Source organism: Orcinus orca, chromosome 14 (genome assembly GCF_937001465.1).
Source record: "Orcinus orca chromosome 14, mOrcOrc1.1, whole genome shotgun sequence".
Classification (NCBI taxonomy): Eukaryota; Metazoa; Chordata; class Mammalia; order Artiodactyla; family Delphinidae; genus Orcinus; species Orcinus orca.
Genome location: NC_064572.1, coordinates 10,325,680 through 10,345,043, shown reverse-complemented (window position 1 = coordinate 10,345,043; position 19,364 = coordinate 10,325,680). Strand labels below are relative to the sequence as shown.

The following is a 19,364-nucleotide window of genomic DNA, read 5'->3' as shown; positions in this document are numbered from 1 at the left end:
TCTTGCTTTTGTAATTGTCAGCTGAGAAGCCGTGCCTTTGATCACGGTCACGTTTCCTCTTTGGCTCGTGACTTTGGACCGAGCACTTAGACCGTCTAGCTCATAGAAGCTTTAAGTTACCCCGCCAGCTGGTAGAAAATAGAACACCCTCCAGAGTCTTGATTTACGTATTTGAATATTAGATGTGCACTCTGGTGACCATGGGAGATGCAGCTGTCTCCTCTTTTCCGAATCCCCTGCTCGAAACCTCTCCTGAGCTCTGCTACTGCTGCCGCCCTGGGCCTCAAGCTTGCGGGGTAGGTAAGTCACAGATGCCAAAGATAGGAAGATGGTTATGATTTTTTGCACACGTCCCATGTGCCAGGCCAGGTGCTACCTGCTTCGTATGCATGATCTCATTTTAAACCTCAAAACAGTGATGAAGAGTGGCCGTGATTAGTGCCTCTGTCTTTTGCCCCTCTGCTTTCAGCTTCCCCTGGCCTCTTCCTCCTTTCCTCTTTCCTTCCCTCCTTCTCTCCCTCCCTCCCCCCCCGAAGGGGTTTCCTAAGGCCAGCAGTGCTGCTTGGACGCAAAGCTGCAGAGGTTGGGGAAACATGTGAGCTACTGAATTTTGCTGTCTGTGGACTTCATGCTTCCGCTCCCCCGCTTGGGGGTCAGGTGGATGATGGAGCCTAACAGAGATTATGCCCCAAAGAAGGAAGACCACACACCACGAGCCACAGATGAGCCTTCTCCAACATGCAGGCTGCGCTCGGTCCTAACAGCAGAGAGAGGCTGAGTCAGGCATTTGCCGTGGTTTTGCCCAAATCCAGAGACCGCTTGTGTCTGTCGGGTCAGCATTCAGACTCCTGCAGTAACCTGAAATCAGGCGCCTCGGCAACCTCTGACCTTGGTGCTCTGGATTTCCCGTCCCAGCTAAAGGGAGGAAGAGAAGGGGAGCTGGGGGGTGCTGCCTAGCAAAGAGCCCCTCTGCCCACTCACCTCCGTCGCCTAAGCCCTGCTCACGTTCGTCCCGTGTGCATTACTTTCTGTCTTCTCGCCTGGCCAGAATGCCTTTTATAATCGGAGAAGGCATCAGTGAAGGGTTGGATTCTCTGGGAGCACGAGCCACTGCCTTCTTTGCATCAAACGCCGCCCCTGCCCCTCCCGTCACTCTCCGTTTGCATACAGGATGCAAGCTGTGTTCCCGGACCCATCTCAGCCCCGGTGGCACCAGCCACTTTCCTTTTCCTGTGATAACGCAAGTGGAGTGGGGTTGCAAGGGACTTGTCCGTAGATGCTACCGTCTGTTCCTGATGTGTCCACAGCAGACTTGGATTTTTCTTTTTCCCTGTCACATGTTTACTTCTCCAGGCTGGATGCTAGCCTTCTTGAAGGATGAACTCATTCAAAAACCGTAAGATGGCTTTCAATAAATCTGTAGCTCAGAATCACAGAGCCCGAGGGTGGCGTTTTCCCCAGTTGGATTCGTAAGTGGAATGTCTGATGAAGGAGGACACATGGGTTATTTTTGAAGACATCACAGATGTCCACTGTCTGGGTACCCAGGATTATGTATACGTGTGTGTGTGTGTGAACAATTTTACGTCATAAGTACTTTCCATAAGTACCTTGTTGCTTTAGCTCATGACACACTCTGTCTGAGGCCCTGGAGGAGGACGTGCCCTGATCTCTCCAAGCAGCATCAGCCCAGCCTGGCCTCCAGGAAGCCTAAAGAAACCACGATGCTTTTGTGTGCATCTCTCAGAAAGGATGGCGCTGGCTGTCATTCTTTCACACCAAGGAGATTCTGTTCTAGTACATTCTGCTAGCATTCTCCTCTTCTCACGTCCCTCTTCCCTCCACTGACTCTCAAGAGAGAACATTTTAAAACATCTCCAGTGGGTTCTGTGCATTAAATCTAGCAGGGGGCTTCCCTGGTGGCGCAGTGGTTAGGAGTCCGCCTGCCGATGCGGGGGACACGGGTTCGTGCCCCGGTCCGGGAGGATCCCACGTGCCGTGGAGCGGCTGGGCCCGTGAGCCATGGCCGCTGAGCCTGCGCGTCCGGAGCCTGTGCTCCGCAACGGGAGAGGCCACAACAGTGAGAGGCCCCCGTACAGCAAAAAAAAAAAAAAAAGAAAGTCTAGCAGGAAAAACAAATGATACCACCTGTGGGGATCTCATGTCTCATACCTCCCTGATGTTGATTTACTTTATGAAATATCGTTGGAAAAGTCTTTCTGGCTTTGGAATGGCTATAAGGGCTCAAAATTTTGCTTTCTCTTGGCAGAGCATAATATACTATATGGTGACGTCCCCCAAACTGTTTTCCTGGATCAAAAACGAATCCCTTCTCAAGTCCCTGCAGCCCTTTGCCAAGTGGCATTACATTGAGCGCGACCTTGCAATGTTCAACATGAACATCGATGACGACTATGTCCCGTGTCTCCAGGGGATCACTCGAGCCAGCTACTGCAACGTGTATCTGGAGTGGATTCAGTACTGTGCACGGAAGAGGCAAGAGGTAGGTAGGGGAGGTGGGGCTGAGGAGTCGAGTGTGAGTTTAAAAAGGAAGGAGCCATGTAAAGACCATCTCTTTCTTTTCTTTTTTTAAAATTTAATTTAATTTACTTTTTACACAGCAGGTTCTTACTAGTTATCCATTGTATACATATTAGTGCATACATATTAATCCCAGTCTCCCAGTTCATCCCACCACCTCCCCGTGCCGCTTTCCCCCCTTGGTGTCCATACGTTTGTTCTCTACATCTGTGTCTCAATTTCTGCCATGCAAACAGGTTCATCTGTACCGTTTTTCTAGATTCCACATATATGCGTTAATATACGATATTTGTTTTTCTCTTTCTGACTTACTTCACTGTGTATGACAGTCTCTAGATCCATCCATGTCTCTACAAATGACCCAATTTCGTTCCTTTTTATGGCTGAGTAATATTCCATTGTATATATGTGCCACATCTTCTTTATCCATTCGTCTGTCGATAGGCATTTAGGTTGCTTCCATGTCCTGGCTATTGTAAATAGTGCTGCAATGAACATTGGGGTGCATGGGTCTTTTTGAATTATGGTTTTCTCTGGGTATATGCCCAGTAGTGGGATTGCTGGGTCATATGGTAGTTCTATTTTTAGTTCTTTAAGGAACCTCCATACTCTTTTCCATAGTGGCTGTATCAATTTACATTCCTACCAACAGTGCAAGAAGGTTCCCTTTTCTCCACACCCTCTCCAGCATTTGTTGTTTGTAGATTTTCTGATGATGCCCATTCTAACTGGTGTGAGGTGATACCTCACTGTAGTTTAAATTTGCATTTCTCTAATAATCTCTTTCTTATACTATAGACTATAAAGAAATAGAGACAAGGAAGGATACTCGTATTTGCTTTTTTTAATATATATAAATTTATTTATTTCATTTATTTTTGGCTGCATTGGGTCTTCGTTGCTGCGTGTGGGCTTTCTCTAGTTTTGGTGAGCGGGGGCTACTCATTGTTGCAGTGCGCAGGCTTCTCATTGCGGTGGCCTCTCTTGTGGAGCATGGGCTCTAGGTGCGCAGGCTTCAGTAGTTGTGGCACGCAGGCTCACTAGTTGTGGCACACGGGCTCTAGAGCGCAGGCTCAGTAGTTGTGGTGCACGGGCTTAGTTGCTCCGCGACATGTGGGATCTTCCCGGACCAGGGCTTGAACCCGTGTCGCCTGCATTGGCAGGTGGATTCTTAACCACTGCGCCACCAGGGAAGTCCCAGGACACTAGTATTTGGATAAGTGTTTGTTTAACAATTAAGCAAAATGAAATGGAAGAATTCATATACCACGTCTCCAGTGAAGGGGCCTTGAAGGTACGTTTTCCTCTTTACTGTGTTCAGCGTCAGTGCAGTGTTAAGCCTCCTTCACGGTTTCAAAACTCTGGACAATTCTTTGTTTACAGTTACTTTTTGAGATTTCCGTACAGAGTATATCTGTGCTGAAATGCAGAGGATTTGCTGAACGTGTTGAATCGTGGACCAGCACACTCTGTTTAGCAATCAGACAGTCCAAGCTACTCCCGTAGGTTTGTGTGTGTGTGTGTGCGCACATCGTTGCTCACGTGCTGAGGACACTTCTGGGGATGAAAGCAGCCTCTTAGAAATGAAACCAAGGACAATGACATCTTAGAAAAGGAAGACAAGGAAGCAGACAAGGAGGAGAAAGGGGAGGTAGGCAAGTGGAGGGGGTCGGTCATCTCTGCTTCTCTGGATTTGGAAAGCTTCTCGCAAGCTTTTTTTGAAGGAAATGGTAGATCCAGTTGAAATGGCCTTCTCAGCAGCTGATGAGGTGTGTTGTGTGACCTGTAGAGGGTAAACCAAATTATGACACTAGCCCAGGTCCTTGACCTTTGCATGAGTGATGGAAAACAGGTGGGAGAAAGAGTAGGTGGCAGAGTCTGCTTCCTCCAGATGCAGCCAGAAGAATGTGTGCTGAGATCCTAACCCACGCTGAGCCTCTCCTGGTGGCTGAAATGGTCAAAGAATCTACTGATTTTCCTGGCTATCCCCACAATGGCGGCACTCCTCTTTGCTCAGCTGGCTCATAAAAATGAAATTATTTCTCTTTTCTTGCAAAAGAGACTTTAAGTTTAAATTCCTTCTGCATCTCCCCATGCGCCTCTTTTTAAGCTATGGATGACACCCTTCATTTAATTGTTGGAGTTATGGTCAGCTCAGTGGGCTTCTTGTTGTGGAGGCAACAGAAAACCCTCATTTGCACTTGATTCCCATACTTCTCTCCCTGCTGGTGTGCCTGTGCCCTGCATTGGACACGGTTAAGGTGGGCATTGGACAGGGTTAAGGTGGGCGTTGAATAGGGTTAAGATGGGCTTGGACAGGGTTAAGGTGGGCGTTGCACAGGGTTAAGGTGGGCATTGAATAGGGTTAAGATGGGCTTGGACAGGGTTAAGGTGGGCGTTGCACAGGTTAAGGTGGGCTTGCACAGGGTTAAGGTGGGCTTGCACAGGGTTAAGGTGGGCTTGGACAGGGTTAAGGTGGGTGTTGCACAGGGTTAAGGTGGGCTTGCACAGGGTTAAGGTGGGCGTTGCACAGGGTCAGGTGGCGGTTCATTTGACTGCAAGCTCTCACCATCTTCCTGAACTCGAGGTACCATATCCACAATTCCAGGGAAGCAGTCCAGCCAGCCTCATGTTAGTCCCTTTACTTTCCTAAGGTAGTTTCCCCATTTAAACTTTTCTTTTTCTTTTTTTCTTTTTTTTGTGGTACGCGGGCCTCTCACTGTTGTGGCCTCTCCCGCTGCGGAGCACAGGCTCCGGACGCGCAGGCTCAGTGGCCATGGCTCATGGGCCCAGCCGCTCCGCGGCATGTGGGATCTTTCCGGACCGGAGCACGAACCCACGTCCCCCGCATCGGCAGGCGGACTCTCAACCACTGCGCCACCAGGGAAGCCCCCCATTTAAATTTTTTTTCCACGTCCAACCTCAAGAGAAACTCAGGAAGCAGAGTTTCCCATCTGTCAGGTCACTTTAATGGGGCCCGGGTGACCACCGTGGGTGACACAGGGAAAGCCTCTGCATTTATAGTTGTCTGTTGGTCCAGAACCCACGTGAAAGCTGAATTAACATCCTTGTTCTTCCAGCCCTCGAAGCACCTGGACAGTGACGAGGACTCTCCTCTGGTGACTTTGTCGTTCGCACTCTGCATCCTGGGCAGGAGAGCTCTGGGGACTGCAGCTCACAACATGGCCCTCAGGTACCTGGGGAAGCAGTTGTCACAGACACCAGTTGGCATTTTATATGCTGGGCAGATTTTTGTCCATCGTTTTCTTTATTTTAAAGTAGACTGCTCCTACTTCTTCTGGAGTGTTTTCTCCCTAATAAATCATGTTGGGCCTCTGAGAAGACTTTTTAACCACGGTGATCTGGAGAATTAGATGTGGAAACAGCCGTAACACAGAACAGTCAAAACCCCAGAATTCTGGGTATAGGGCGTTGTTCTATGTTACAAGGTTCCTTGCAAATTTCCTGGGAAGATTAAATGAAATCATGCATGCAAAGCGCCTAGCCTGGTATTTAGCGGAATTAATGCTCAAAAGAACGTTAGTTCCCTTCCCCCGTTTTTCTTCACAAAAGAAAATTGTCACTTCTGTGCTTTAACGCCAGCCCCTGCCCCGCACTGACTCTGTGGGGCTTTGATGACTGGATACTGCTTCTCCTGTTTTTTTTCAAACTCTCTTTCTGCAAGTTTCTCCTCTTAAAGAACAAAACAATTTTGTGTTTAGCCTTAAACTCTCTCCTGGCCCCTTTCACCCTCCTTCACCCTCGGTCCCTGAGGTCTTGCCTTCACACACAAGCCCCTGATCTGGCATCACAGATGAAGCTGTGCTCTTTGCCCCGACCTCCTCCTTCTCCAGGGAAACCGCCCTTGTGAATTTCACAGTCACCTGCTCATAGCCCCGGCTGGTGGCCGTGTCACATGCTGCCCCTTTGGTAGTTAGCACTGTGGACCAGATGTTCTCGATTCTGCCTGTCCGTCAGAGGCCTCTTCATTGGTGCACATGAAAATCTCCCGTGGGGCTTGTACATATCCCGATGCCCAGGCCTTAGCCCAGGACAGAGCGATCACATCACGGCCCCTGCGGGTGGACCACGCGTCGGGACTTTTTAATGGCTCCCCAGGTGCATCGACGTGTAGCCAAGGCTGGGAATCATACAGACCCAGGGAGCTGAAAAAGAACGAGCCTCTATGTAGTGGTTTCTCCTTCACTTGGACTTTCTTCAAGATGTCTGTGTTGTATGGTTGATCCGGTGCTCTGCAAAGCAGTCCTTCTGATACCCTCCTTGAGTGTGTGTGGGGGTTATTAGGTGGGATGACAGGCTGCTTAAGGGCAAAAGCCACATGTGTGCTTGTTTAACAGCCGTCACAGTGCCTGGCCTTTGGGTGAACAAGTCCAGGGAGACTTGTCGAAGGTGTTTCCGAATGCCCTTCCTGCAGGGGACGGCTCTGAGTCATTCCTGTTGGCGAGCCCTGGACAGGCGTCCTCCGTGACGTGTGTGCATTGGTAAGGGGTGACGTGGTGTGGTTGACAGTCCCTCCATCCCTCTCTGGAGGCTATAGCCTTGAGTCACTAAGAGGAAAAGGTGAGAACCAAGGTGGTTAGAATTCGTGACAGCTAGTGTTTCAACACCCACCTCCCAGAACTTTATGATTTTCTTCATAGATGAGAAATGCTCACCAATTAAAGTATTGTGTTGATCTGTGTTCTAGGAAATACTCCGGGGAGGAGCTGACCTGCTTCTAGCCCCTCTCTTCCCTCCTACCTGACTCAGCCTCATACTAGACCCAGGCAGTTCCCTCTGTGGTCATCTGGGACTGAATCTGATGATTGAAAGTCTAGCAGAAGCCTCCTTCGTGGGCTTTGTGAAACAGTCCCCTGTAATTCTGTACATAGCGAATACTCTTTGAGAAGGGCCTCAGAAGATTCTGGACTCCACATCACAAAATGAGTCTTCAGATATTCACAGCATCCAAGCACATGATCTTTTGTTGGATCAATGGGAAGGTTTTTCTTTTTCTTTTTTTTTTAATAAATTTCAAATTTTCTTTACAAACTGCAAAAAAATGCTTCAACAATTTCACTCTTTCCATTCCCGTACAACATATTTTCAGATTTCTTCAGTCTTGTTCTTTGTGTTACTTGTTCCAATATTCCTGATCCAGCTGTATCTAACTTGGTCTGTTTTATTTATTTTTGCCTTGAATAAGCACCGTGCCTAGCAGCTGCTTTGGTCAGCCTTGCTTTGATGGGATTTTTTTTTTTGTTTCAAACAGCTTCTCATACTCCAAGTCGGCTCTGCTTGTTGCAAACATAGCGATGAGATAAATCTGGGAATGATACTCTTGCTAGTCTAGGGAAAGATTTGATTATCTGGGACTGAGTCACTTCACTGAGCAGTCCTGTACTGTATTTCAAGGAGCACTTGTTTTTATGGTGGGCCTGCTACTCCTCATTTTCTCCTCAGGTGAAATTTAGACTCATATCTTATAAAAAACCTCATTTGGAATTTTGATTTAGAATAGATTAAATTCACAGATTAATTTGGGGAAAGAACGGACATCAGTCAATAATATGGTGTATCTTCGTAATCATTCCGTTTTTTAAATGTCTTTCCATAATAGTTTATCATTTTTTTGGAGATTTGTAATCCCTAATGGACTTGTCTCTAGGTATTTTATAGCTTTATTGTGATCATGAATAAAATCCTTTTTTTCCTGTCACCTTTTCTAATTGGCTACTGCTGGTATACAGGAAGGTTACAGTAAGTCCCCTACATACGAACCTTCAAGTTTCAAACTTTCAAAGATGCGAACATGCGTTTGCATGCCCAGTCATGTAAGTTAGTTCCCGTGTCTGGCGTACATTGTTACACGCGTGCATCCTCTGCAAGTGGTTGTGCTTTTGTGTACTTTACTGTGTTTGTTTTTTATGTATTATTTATGTGGAAAGTATTATAAACCGATTACAGTACAGTACTATATAGCCGATTGTGTTAGTTGGGTACCTAGGCTAATTTGTTGGGCTTACGAACAACTTGGACTTAACGAATGTGCTCTTGGAATGGAACTCGTATGTATGTAGGGGACTTACTGTATTTAGTTTTTTATACCGATTTCATCCTGGGCACCTCTACTGAACTCTGTTATAAACATTATTTCAATTAGTTCTATTTGATTTTCTGCTGAAAAGACATATCTGCAAATAATGACAGTTTTGCCTTTTTCTTTCCTGTATTTCTACCTCAGTTCTTTTTCCTGTTCCGTTGGCTCTGACCTCCAGTTGGAGGTGGGCGTCTGTGTTAGTTTCCAGTTGCTGCTATAACAACTTACCACAAAGTCGGTGGTTTACAGCAGCATACATTAGCTGTCTTACAGCTCTGGAGATCAAAAGTAGAAAACGGGTTTCACTAGGCTAAAATCAAGGTGTCTGCATTCCTTCTGGAGGCTCTGAGGGGAGAATCCATCCCCTGTTCTAGAGGCCGCCTGCGTCGCAGCGACCCCTTCCTCCATCTTCCCAGCCAAACGTGTAGCCTTTTCCAATCTCTCTCTGACAAACTCTACCTCACCCACTTCCTTCTTTTACTTATGAGGATCCTTTTGCTTACATTGGACCCTCCCAGATAATCCAGGAAAATCTCCGCATCTCAAAATGCTCAATTTAATCACATCTGCAAAATTCCTTGTGCCCTGTAAGGTAACAGAACCACGGGTTCCAGAGATTAGGACATGGACATGTTGGGGGCCATTGTTCGGTCTAACACAGCATCCTCACGTTAATCCAGACATTAATGGGGAACAAGTGTCATATTTCAGCGTTAAAAAATAAGGTTTGTTTTAGGATTCTGTTAGACCATTTTCATCGTCAGGAGTGTCCTCCTCTTCCTAGATTGCTAAAGCTTTCATCAGGAAACGATGTGGAATTCTTTCAAAGTTTGAGGGCTCACATTCAGATGAAATTCTTCTTAAATCTATTAACGTACTAGGTTATATGAATAGATTTCTTCATTAAAACATCCTTACAATTCTGAGATAAGCTCTTCTTGGTCACGATACATTCTATCTATGCAATGATGGATTCACTTTGCTAATATTTTATTCATGTTCAAAGTAGGAGTGGCTTATGATCTGTGTGTGTGTGTGCGCGCGCGTGCGTGTGCGTGCGCGCGTGTGCGCACATGCGCTTTATCCTCGTATAATTTTAACTCAGGAGTATGCCCTTAAGTGTACTTTCTGAGACCTAACAAGTCATTCTCACATATTTAGTATTAAAGACTAACAGATGATTTTTGAACACTTACTCCACAGATAAGTCTTATATAGCAGCCTAGCGTAAGTCACAAGCTCTGCTTCATTTGATGGGTTTCTTGGGGAAATATTTTGTCTTCACAGCAGTGACATAGCTTTGATAGGCTATCCTCAAGGAAGAAAAATACACGCATGAAAAATTAGAGAGGATGAGCAAATTGAGAATCAGCTTACATGATAAGCTGAACGCAAGGGAGCAAAGGAGTACAGGTATGTACAATGTCTTCAGATAAGACGTCCATATGTTACGGAGATAGGATGAGTTAATAGGGTTGTGACAAGCAAACCCTGATAGTGGTTTTAATTTGGAGTTTGGGGCCTATCCCCTTCGTAGAACTGTGTCTCCTGCTGAACAAGAGCACACAAATATAAAGGCATGTTTAGGAGGAAATCAAGATAGTTTCACTGACCACAGGGGCTAAAAGATGGCTTAGTGACTGTCTTCAGGTACATGAGAGGTGATGAGTGGATCCTAGCTGATGGTCCATTTATAGAGATAAAAGGTGAGAAGGTGGCTGTATCCACAGCAGCAACATGTTTGCTTGAAGAAGAAATTTTACTGACTCTTGGAGTAACGAGGCTTCTAAGAGAATAGAACATGTCAAGATAAATGTAAGCTTGAAAAATGACCAACAGTCCAGCCCTAGATGTCCTGTGCTGGAGGCTGAGAGCCCTTACAGATGACCTTGTGGCAGGGGGTCACTGTCCTAGTCTGGGGTCACATCTACCATGTCCACACTGCTCTCACCCACAGCGGACTGAGGAAAATCGCGTTCTTCAGGAATCCCGGACATAATCTCAGTTTCCCTGCCGACCTTCTACTGGAGACGAGACCCCAGACTAGGGCCAGACGTCATAGTGAATCCTCTTGCAGACAAGACTGAGGTCTGCCTGACAGACTGGGGTAGGAAACTCAGAAATCAGGATCTAGAAGAGAAATAAAGTAAACATGACGCACGGTCCTGAACCAGAGATTAAAATCAAGTCGTCCAGCTCAGGTCAAGATGGTGGTGTAGGAAGATTCTGAGGTCACCTGTTCTCACGATCACACCAAACCTACCACGTCACATAAAACAAGGATCCCTGAGAAGACTAGCAGGACAGATTTTCTGCAACTAAGGATATCAGAAAAGGCCACATCGAGAAGAGTAGGAGGGGCGGAGACACGGTCCAGTCAGAACCTGCACCTCCAGTATGACGACCCACAAGTGGGAGGGAAGTCACCACCGAGGGGGTCCCCCGTGAGGAGCGAGGGGTCTGAGGCCCACACTGGGCTCCCCAGCTGGGGGACCTGAAGCAGAAAAACAAGCCCCATAAAATCTGGCTTTGAAACCAGTGGGGCTCACGTCCAGGAGAGCCCGCGGGCTGTGGGAAACCAAGACTCAGCTCTGAAGAGCTTGTGCCCAAACTCACCTGTTCCGAGCGCTAGCACGCTGGATTGAAAGGCACCTGGATTGTACAAGGAGGTACATCGATTAATCTTAAGGCACTTGACGGAGGGGCAGGGATCTGGCGGGACTTTCTCAAGGGACAGAAGCGCTGGCAGGCGCCTTTTTTTCTTTTAAAAATATTTACTTATTTATTATGGCTGCACCAGGTCTTAGCTGCGGCATGCGGGATCTTAGTTCCCCAGCCAGGGATCGAACCCGGGCCGCTGGCACTGGGAGCACGGAGTCTTACCCACTGGACCACCAGGGAAGTCCCCAGGTGCCTTTTCCCCCTTTCTTTCCACGTCGCTGGCCGGGTGCTGGGGGGCATCATTTCTGTCCCTCTCCATCACCCAGCTAACACCGTGCACCCTGCCCTGGACCAGCCTTGCCCAACCTGCCCAGGCTCCCTGAAATGTCTGGGTGTTCTGGTCCCCAGAATCACCCCTGGCGCCTCAGGATCGCCCGAGCAGCTGAGTCAGAATATAGGCCCCAGGCCCCAGCATTAGACTTGTTTCCACCTGAATCCTCAGGTTCACTGGCGCTGCACCCAAGGTAATGACGCATTGTCCAAAACTTAAAATCTCTATCTTGAAGGCTACTTTTTCTTTTCTGAGAGAGCAGGGTTTCTCAGCAGTGGCACTATTCACATTTTAGGCTGTGTGGTTCTTTGTTGGGGGGGGACTGTCCTGGACGTTGCTGCCTGGCCTCTACCCACTGGGTGCCAGGAGCATCACCCCCTTAGGCTGTGACGTCCAAAATATGTCTCCAGATATTGTCAGATGTCCCCCGGGGGCCAAAATGCCCTTGGGCCAAGAACCAGTGAGAGGGTGCAGGTGAAAACTGGGCTGAGTTGGTCAGTGATTTTGAACAAAAGTAGGGCTTCGAGGGGCTTAAGGAGCATCTGGCCTGCACAGAGCTCTGAGGACTCCTCTGTGGATAAAGAAAGATGCGATACAAGGAGTGAAAACAACCTTTGCTTCAACTGGCCGTCCTCAAGCTGTCGTTGCCGTGAAAGGTGATGGGTGAGAATGCTGAACTGGGCGGGACCCGTTAAAGCATAAGCCTTAGGCTAACCTGGGGCTGGAGTTTCCGCTGGCACTGCAGGCAACAGCCGGAGCCTCCAGCTGGAACGTGGCCATTTCCACGAAGGCTATGAGTGACTGTGCTCCAGTACTGGTGGCTCCAGCCTCTCATCTGTGCAGCACCAGGGGTTATGTCATCGTAGAACAGGAAGCGGGGTCAGAACCAGAAAGAATAGGAGGCGGTACAAGCAGAGTGTCGCGAAGACCCGGCTTGGTGGTCGTTGGTGTCTGCTGGGGGTGCAGAGTCACTCTGAGGTGGAGGCTGGATCATCCTTTCCAACACACGCGTGAGCACACACGCGTGCACCCATGTAAATGCACACATGTACACACATGCACACACAAACGTGCACTCATGCTCAGGCACACACACAAATGTGCACCTATGTACATGCACAATATACATGCATGCACACACATACGCACACACACACAAATGTGCACCTATGCTCGTGTACACACATACACACACACATACACACATGCACACACAGTTATGAAGGCGACGTATGATTCAAGTCCTGACTCCGTGGAACATGGGTTGAGTGCAGCAGAAGAGGTACAGAAGGCCCTTTATAGAGTTTGTTGCCAAGCAGTCCTCAGCGCAGGGACAATCTCTACATCCACAGGTAGAGAGCCAGACCGCAGCACCGAGATAAGCCCAGTCTTACATGGCACTGCACACGTGCTAGAAACTTAGTAAATAAAGGCAGCGCTAGGGGGCCGGGCAGTGGCTGTTCTGGTCCCCACGAAGGCCAACCTTGATCGACTCAGATGTAACCCTGTTTCCCCACTCCAGCTGTTGGCCTGGGGGTGGGAGCCTGTCATCTCTCAGTAGAGTCTTAACAAGACCAAGCCCGATGGTGCTCCAAGTCAGCAACGTGCTGCAGGCGACCTGGAGACCTGTGCTCTCCCCGCCAAAGCCTCCCAGCTCGTCACACCTCTGCTTTCCTCCTCCTCCTCCTCCTGAGATTAAAAGGCAGGTAATGAGACACCCTCACTTTTAGGATGCCTGTACCTTTAAGGTGCTAGGGGTAATGCCATCCATCTAGTGGAATTCTACCCGAGGCTTTGTTTTCTACATGGAGACTCATTTAAAAAAAACTTTTTTTTTAAATTGAAATATAGTTGATTTCCAATGTTGTGTTAATTTCTGCTGTACAGCAAAGTGATTCAGTTATGCACACATATACATGCTTTTTCATATTCTTTTCCGTGATGGTTTATCACAGGATACTGAATATAGTTCCCTGTGCTCTACAGTAGGACCTTGTTGTTTATCCATCCTATAGATAATAGTTTGCATCTGCTAATCCCAGACTCCCAGTCCTTCCCTCCCCCGCCCCCTCCCCCTTGGCCACCAGCGGTCTGTTCTCTGTGCCTGTGATTCTGTTTCTGTGTCATAGATACGTTCATTTGTGCATTGAGGCTTATTTTAATGGAAGAGCAGTAAGCGTCACAAAGTGTCATTTTCCTCTGAAACTAGAAAGGGCCGGTAAAGCATCTACCGTTGGGGCCCTGGGGTGGGCTCACAACCACTCAGGGAGGTCCCGTGGAAGGGCCTTTTCCCGACCGCGCAGTCGGGCCTATGGCTGCTTTCACACGGCGCCGAGCAAAGGATGGGCTGACTCTCCGGGTCTCCTCTCCCATCTGCCCATGTCGCTCTGGGCATCTGCGCAGGTCCCTCTATCTCCCTCTGCCACCGTCCCCAGCCCCACATCAAGAGGAGTGACTTCTCTGCGCCTGTGTGCAAGCGGCGAGGCATGCTTCTACTCCTTTCCAGAAAAGAAACCCGCCCACGATTAACCCCCTCTTTTCAGGACTTCGCCCCTATCTGATGACAGGGGCATTTTGCTGTCACCATTTTCAGTGACAGCAGTTAGCACCGTTTCAAAGCTTCCCTCCCTGCATCTGCACTGCTCCAGCCTGGCTCTGCGGTCCACCCCTCCCCTCCCAGGACCGCAGGCAGCTCCAGGAAGTCTCTGTTCTGTGTCGGGGGAGCCTGTTCAGGAGGGCTGCCTCCTGGACTCTTTCTGGAAGGTTCTGGGCTCCTCGAGGCCACAGCATCTGCCCCACCTGCCTAGACCCTGGCTGCTCCCGTTTCCCACGGCCTGCTCTGACTCCAAGCCCCGGCATCCCTCTCAAGGGAGTTCTGGAAGGAGGTTAATGATGCTGGGGTGTTTCGCAACGACGTGCTCCAGCAGCCAGCAGTGGAGCTATTTCCCTGACGTGTGGGTCTGGCGTGCTGCATGGGATCCAAAGTCTTGCTGGGCGAGCCAGCTCATTAGATCCTTCTCAGTTCCATCCTCGGAGCGTGTCTTCCGCACACACTTCCCTGCTCGCTCTGTCCCAGTTCAACCCCGTCGGGGATGCTGTTCCTCGTACAGCTGCCCACACTCCCGCTCAGGGATGTCAGAGGCCAGGGTGTTTAGAGGACGCTGGGACTGAGTGTATCACTGGAACTCGAGGCGACGAATGAGGGAAGCACCATTCTTTCCCTCCTCATAATACAGGGTGAGTCGCTTTCCCAGACCCACTCCCTGCGTTGATCCAAAAGGTAAAGGCCCCAGACCGTGAAAGATGTCCCTCGGGCACCTCTCTGCTCTCCACCCAGGCGATGCTTAATTACATGCAGGAAATGGAAGCAAAGCCCAAAAGCCTAGAAACATAAAAACCTGGACAGCCCGAGAAATCCTTCCGTCATTCATTTTAATCCCCTCTATCGTGCCTCATCCTCTAGTCATTAAAAAAAAGGTGGGGTTGGGAGCTGGAGGTTCTCTGAGAATCTAAATGGCCAATTTGAGATTGGATTTGGTGTCATTTTCTCTCCATATGGTGGGAGAATCCAATTTGTATTATGAGTGACATAGTCCGAAAGCGCTATCCAGAAACACAGAGACGACCAGTGGAAGGGCCTGGGTTCTTGCCCTGGCCTCCCTGCCTCCCTCCCAAGAAGTGGAGGCCCCAGGGCTCCTGGACCAGACGGCCCCTTGTCTCAGCACTCACTCTGCCTGTGGACATAGCAGGCCAGCTCTGACCAGGACCTCCACCATCACACTCAGGGACCCAGAGCATCAGTGGCTATCCCTGAAGGTGACCATTGCAGCAGTTGTCACAAGGGTCCGAATACGGCCTGCAGTGTCAGGTGTTCGCTGGGACCTCTGCTGGATCAGTCTAAAGACAGTAAAATCCTTCCTGAGGTGACACAAGGGAGACTCAGGCCAGCTCAGGGTGACAGGAGCCTGAACACCTTTGCTCCGTATGAACGGACAAACTCGACTTTGTTTCGCAGCCTGGATTCTTTCCTGTACGGCCTCCACACCCTCTTCAAAGGTGACTTCAGAATAACAGCCCAGGATGAGTGGGTGTTTGCAGACATCGACCTGCTGCACAAAGTTGTTGCCCCGGCTCTCAGGATGTCCCTGAAGCTGCACCAGGTAAACATTCCTTTTTTTAAAAAAAGTGTAAGCCTGAAACATCAGGGGAAAAAATGACCTTTCAAAAACACAGTCCCCTTCCTCGGCATGACATTGATGAGTGGGCTTCTGATTTAGTAACTAAGCGTTGAGGCATCGCATATTCTTGACGGTGTCCGTGACAGTGTGTCCTCAAGACCCCTAGGAGGTGGCGATCTCCCACTAGGATGGAAGAGGGGACTTGGCCAGAGAAAATGACATCAGAAGTGCCCACGCTGTCTCAAAAAGTCATAGGCACCTAAGCCACAAGCTCCTTGCCTAGCACGGCCCCGAGGCCAAGGGTGCTGGGTTGGCAAGGTGTCCTCCATCCACTCAGGGCCACTGTGAGACGTGCAGGTGGGCTTGGCCTTGCACCCACCCGGGGCCAGCTCTCTGGTCCTTCCTTCCCCAGGACCAGTTCACTTGCCCCGACGAGTACGAGGACCCCGTGGTCCTCTACGAGGCCATACAGTCCTTTGAGAAGAAAGTGGTCATCTGCCATGAGGGCGACCCGGCCTGGAGGGGCGCCGTGCTGGGCAACAAGGAGGAGCTGCTGACCCTGCGGCACGTGGTGGACGAGGGCACGGACGAGTACAAGGTCATCATGCTGCACAGGGGCTTTCTGAGCTTCAAGGTGATCAAGGTACGGGGCCATCCTTCCCAGCTGGCCCGAGCCTCCCAGCTGGGGCGAATGTGAGAAGAAATAGGATGGATGGCACCAATGCCCTCGCCCTGGGCCAGCGTCCTCTGTCTAGACCCACGGTCCCAGGGTTGGGGGGGCAGCATTGCCCAGCATGCAGGGCACCCCCGGGGCAGGCGGTGCATCTCCTCCAGGGCCCTTTCCCACCCAGAGAGCCGGTGCCCAGGTGACAGCTTTGGCAAGAAGTCCTGGTAGGCTAGACACACATGTCGCTGAGGGTCAGGATCTAGCTTATTCTTTTTTTTTAATTAATTAATTAGTTTATTTTTGGCCGCGTTGGGTCTTTGTTGCTGCGCGCGGGCTTTCTCTAGTTGCGGCAAGCAGGGGCTACTCTTGGTTGTGGTGCGCGGGCTTCTCATTGCGGTGGCCTCTCTGGTTGCGGAGCACGGGCTCTAGGCACGTGGACTTCAGTAGTTGTGGCACGTGGGCTCAGTAGTTGTGGCTCGCGGGCTCTAGAGCGCAGGCTCAGTAGTTGTGGCGCACGGGCTTAGTTGCTCCACGGCATGTGGGATCTTCCCGGACCAGGGCTCGAACCCGCGTCCCCTGCACTGGCAGGCAGATTCTTAACCACTGCGCCGCCAGGGAAGCCCCTAGCTTATTCTTAAAGACTTTACAATTCTCTAAAATTCCAGACCTTCCTCTCATAACCTGTTCCTGAACCCGAGAACTCCCTTCCCAGAGATTCTCTTCTTCCTATAGCTTCAAACCACCGCGCTGAAACAAAGCCTTCCTTCCTTTTAATTTGATCTCTGTGGCCCCGTGAAAGTGGCATCACATCCACCTTACGGGGCTGCCATTCGGGCTTGACTATGAAAGCTTCAGGCCAAAGTATTGCGGTCCCAGGTACTCAGACCCAGAACCAACATGCTGGCGGCCCCCGCCATCTGCTTTTCTCTCCGCGTCTTCCCCGCCCTGCAGGTGAACAGAGAGTGTGTCCGTGGCCTTTGGGCGGGGCAGCAGCAAGAGCTCATCTTCCTCCGCAACTGCAATCCCGAGCGCGGCAGCATTCAGAACCACAAGCAGGTCCTCCGGAACCTGATCAGTTCCTCCTGCGACCAGCCCCTGGGCTACCCCATGTATGTCTCCCCGCTCACCACCTCCTACCTAGGGACCCACAGGCAGCTGAAGAACGTCTGGAGCGGACCCGTCACCTTGGACAGCGTCAGGGCGTGGTTCCGAGCCAAGTGGTTAAGGTGGGTCTTGACAACAAAGGCCATTATTTACCCGGATGCTGGATGGGGCGGGGCTGCGACTCCAGGGCTTCTGGTTGGAATGTCACTGTCCATGGCTCTTTCCTCCTGAGATGAAAACTGCCGTGCCCAAGTGCGCCGCAGCGCATCCTTCGTTTCATCAGATGAGTCTGTCTCCCTCCCCCTTGCATCCACGGGCTGAGACTTGGGCTTGAGTCCTTGCGGTACTGCCGAGGTTATGGGTCTTTGGGAGTGGCTGTTACACATCTGTCGCAAAGAACGGGTTTTGAAGTCCCTCCTCCCACCCGGCACTCATCTCTCATCCCGTTAGGTCTTCTCACCCCGTTGTAACGGTGTCCCTGGTGAGTTGGAACGAATTCTAAGATGTTCTGTCTGAATCTGGCAGAGCTCCATGTCAGGCCCCAGAGCTGAGGGTCCCTGTGGCTGGTGGGACCTGCGGCTTCTTCATCCGGGCGTGGTGTATTCATTTATCAGACTCTGAGGTTTGGGGAACGGAAGCCCCTCTCTCCACCGGCGTCCCAGGTGTGCTGCTCACCTGTAGAGTCCGGTCTGCCACCCTGATTTGGACACGAATGTGATGGGGCGTTTGGGACAATCAGAAATGTTTTGGTGAGACCCTTGAAGCGTTTCTCCCTCTCACAGGGTGCGGAAGGACTGCGATGCCGCCGGCCAGCCCGGCGCTGGCAACAGCCAGGACGCCGACGGCAGGGGCGCCCCGCCCGTAAGCGGCAGCAGCGCCCCCAGTGGTGAGAGTCGGGAGAGCAGCTCGGAACAGCCCAGAAAGGATGGGAGCCGCCACCGGTCACCCCCTGAAGGGACAAGGACGACAGGTGGGTGCAGCGGGGGCTTCGTGTTACTGATAAGGCTCCTGTCGTCCCACTGGCCAACACTGTGGGTTGTGTTGTCGTTCTAACCTCTGAGAGTCCCTTTTTGCAGGAAAAATCAGTGTTGGGACAAAAGATGCCCCAAATATCCACGACTCTTATAGGTTCTACTCAGAAAACAACTCTCCATGTGTTAGATTCAGCATTTAACCTTTAGCCATCTGTCTATCCATCACCTCAGCCAGCCAGCCAGTCCACTGGCCCAGCGGTCACTCCCTTCCACCCCGTCTCTCACTCATTCAGTGCCTACTGGCTCACGTGCCTTTGTGTCGGGCTGTGTTGTAGCTCTTGATCTGTGATGGTGCCTCCGTCTTTCTGTGAGTTGAGCCGCCGTCTCCAGGTCTGTGGCGAGGGAGCCAGGCTCCTGCTCTCCGTTGCCCACTGTCTACAGCTCTCCCCTTCCTGCACTTACACCTGACATTTCAAAGCATAAGAAAAGAGGGAAGGGGGCTTCCCTGGTGGCGCAGTAGTTGAGAGTCCGCCTGCCGATGCAGGGGACGTGGGTTCGTGCCCCGGTCCGGGAAGATCCCACGTGCCGCGGAGCGGCTGGGTTCGTGAGCCATGGCCACTGAGCCTGCGCGTCCGGACCCTGTGCTCCGCGGCGGGAGAGGCCGCAGTGGTGGGAGGCCCGTGTACCGCAAAAAAAAAAAAAAAAAAAAGAGGGAAGAAGCGTGGCAGCAGGTGCGGATGGCGGGGGTGGCTTTGTTCAAGTTTGGGCTGAGTTTAAAGTTTAAAAGCAGTTAGGCTCAACCAGATGG

General features: G+C 50.5%; 1 protein-coding gene across 7 annotated transcripts in view; it reads left to right on the top strand.

Annotated features, from left to right (window-relative positions):
- PCNX2 (pecanex 2) overlaps positions 1-19,364 on the top strand; it is a 274,063-nt gene that overhangs the window by 245,291 nt on the left and 9,408 nt on the right. For 6 of the 7 annotated variants that reach the window (XR_007471226.1, XM_049696787.1, XM_004281580.3 and 3 more), the window contains 6 exons: positions 2,270-2,503; positions 5,622-5,734; positions 15,649-15,793; positions 16,224-16,454; positions 17,430-17,704; positions 18,365-18,552. Coding sequence is in view for 6 of the 7 variants with exons in the window: in XM_049696787.1 (XP_049552744.1) it covers positions 2,270-2,503; positions 5,622-5,734; positions 15,649-15,793; positions 16,224-16,454; positions 17,430-17,704; positions 18,365-18,552 (1,186 nt within the window). In the remaining variant the exon portion in view is untranslated. The remainder of the gene's footprint in view (positions 1-2,269; positions 2,504-5,621; positions 5,735-15,648; positions 15,794-16,223; positions 16,455-17,429; positions 17,705-18,364; positions 18,553-19,364) is intronic. The other variant, XM_033408945.2, reaches the window with a different exon arrangement.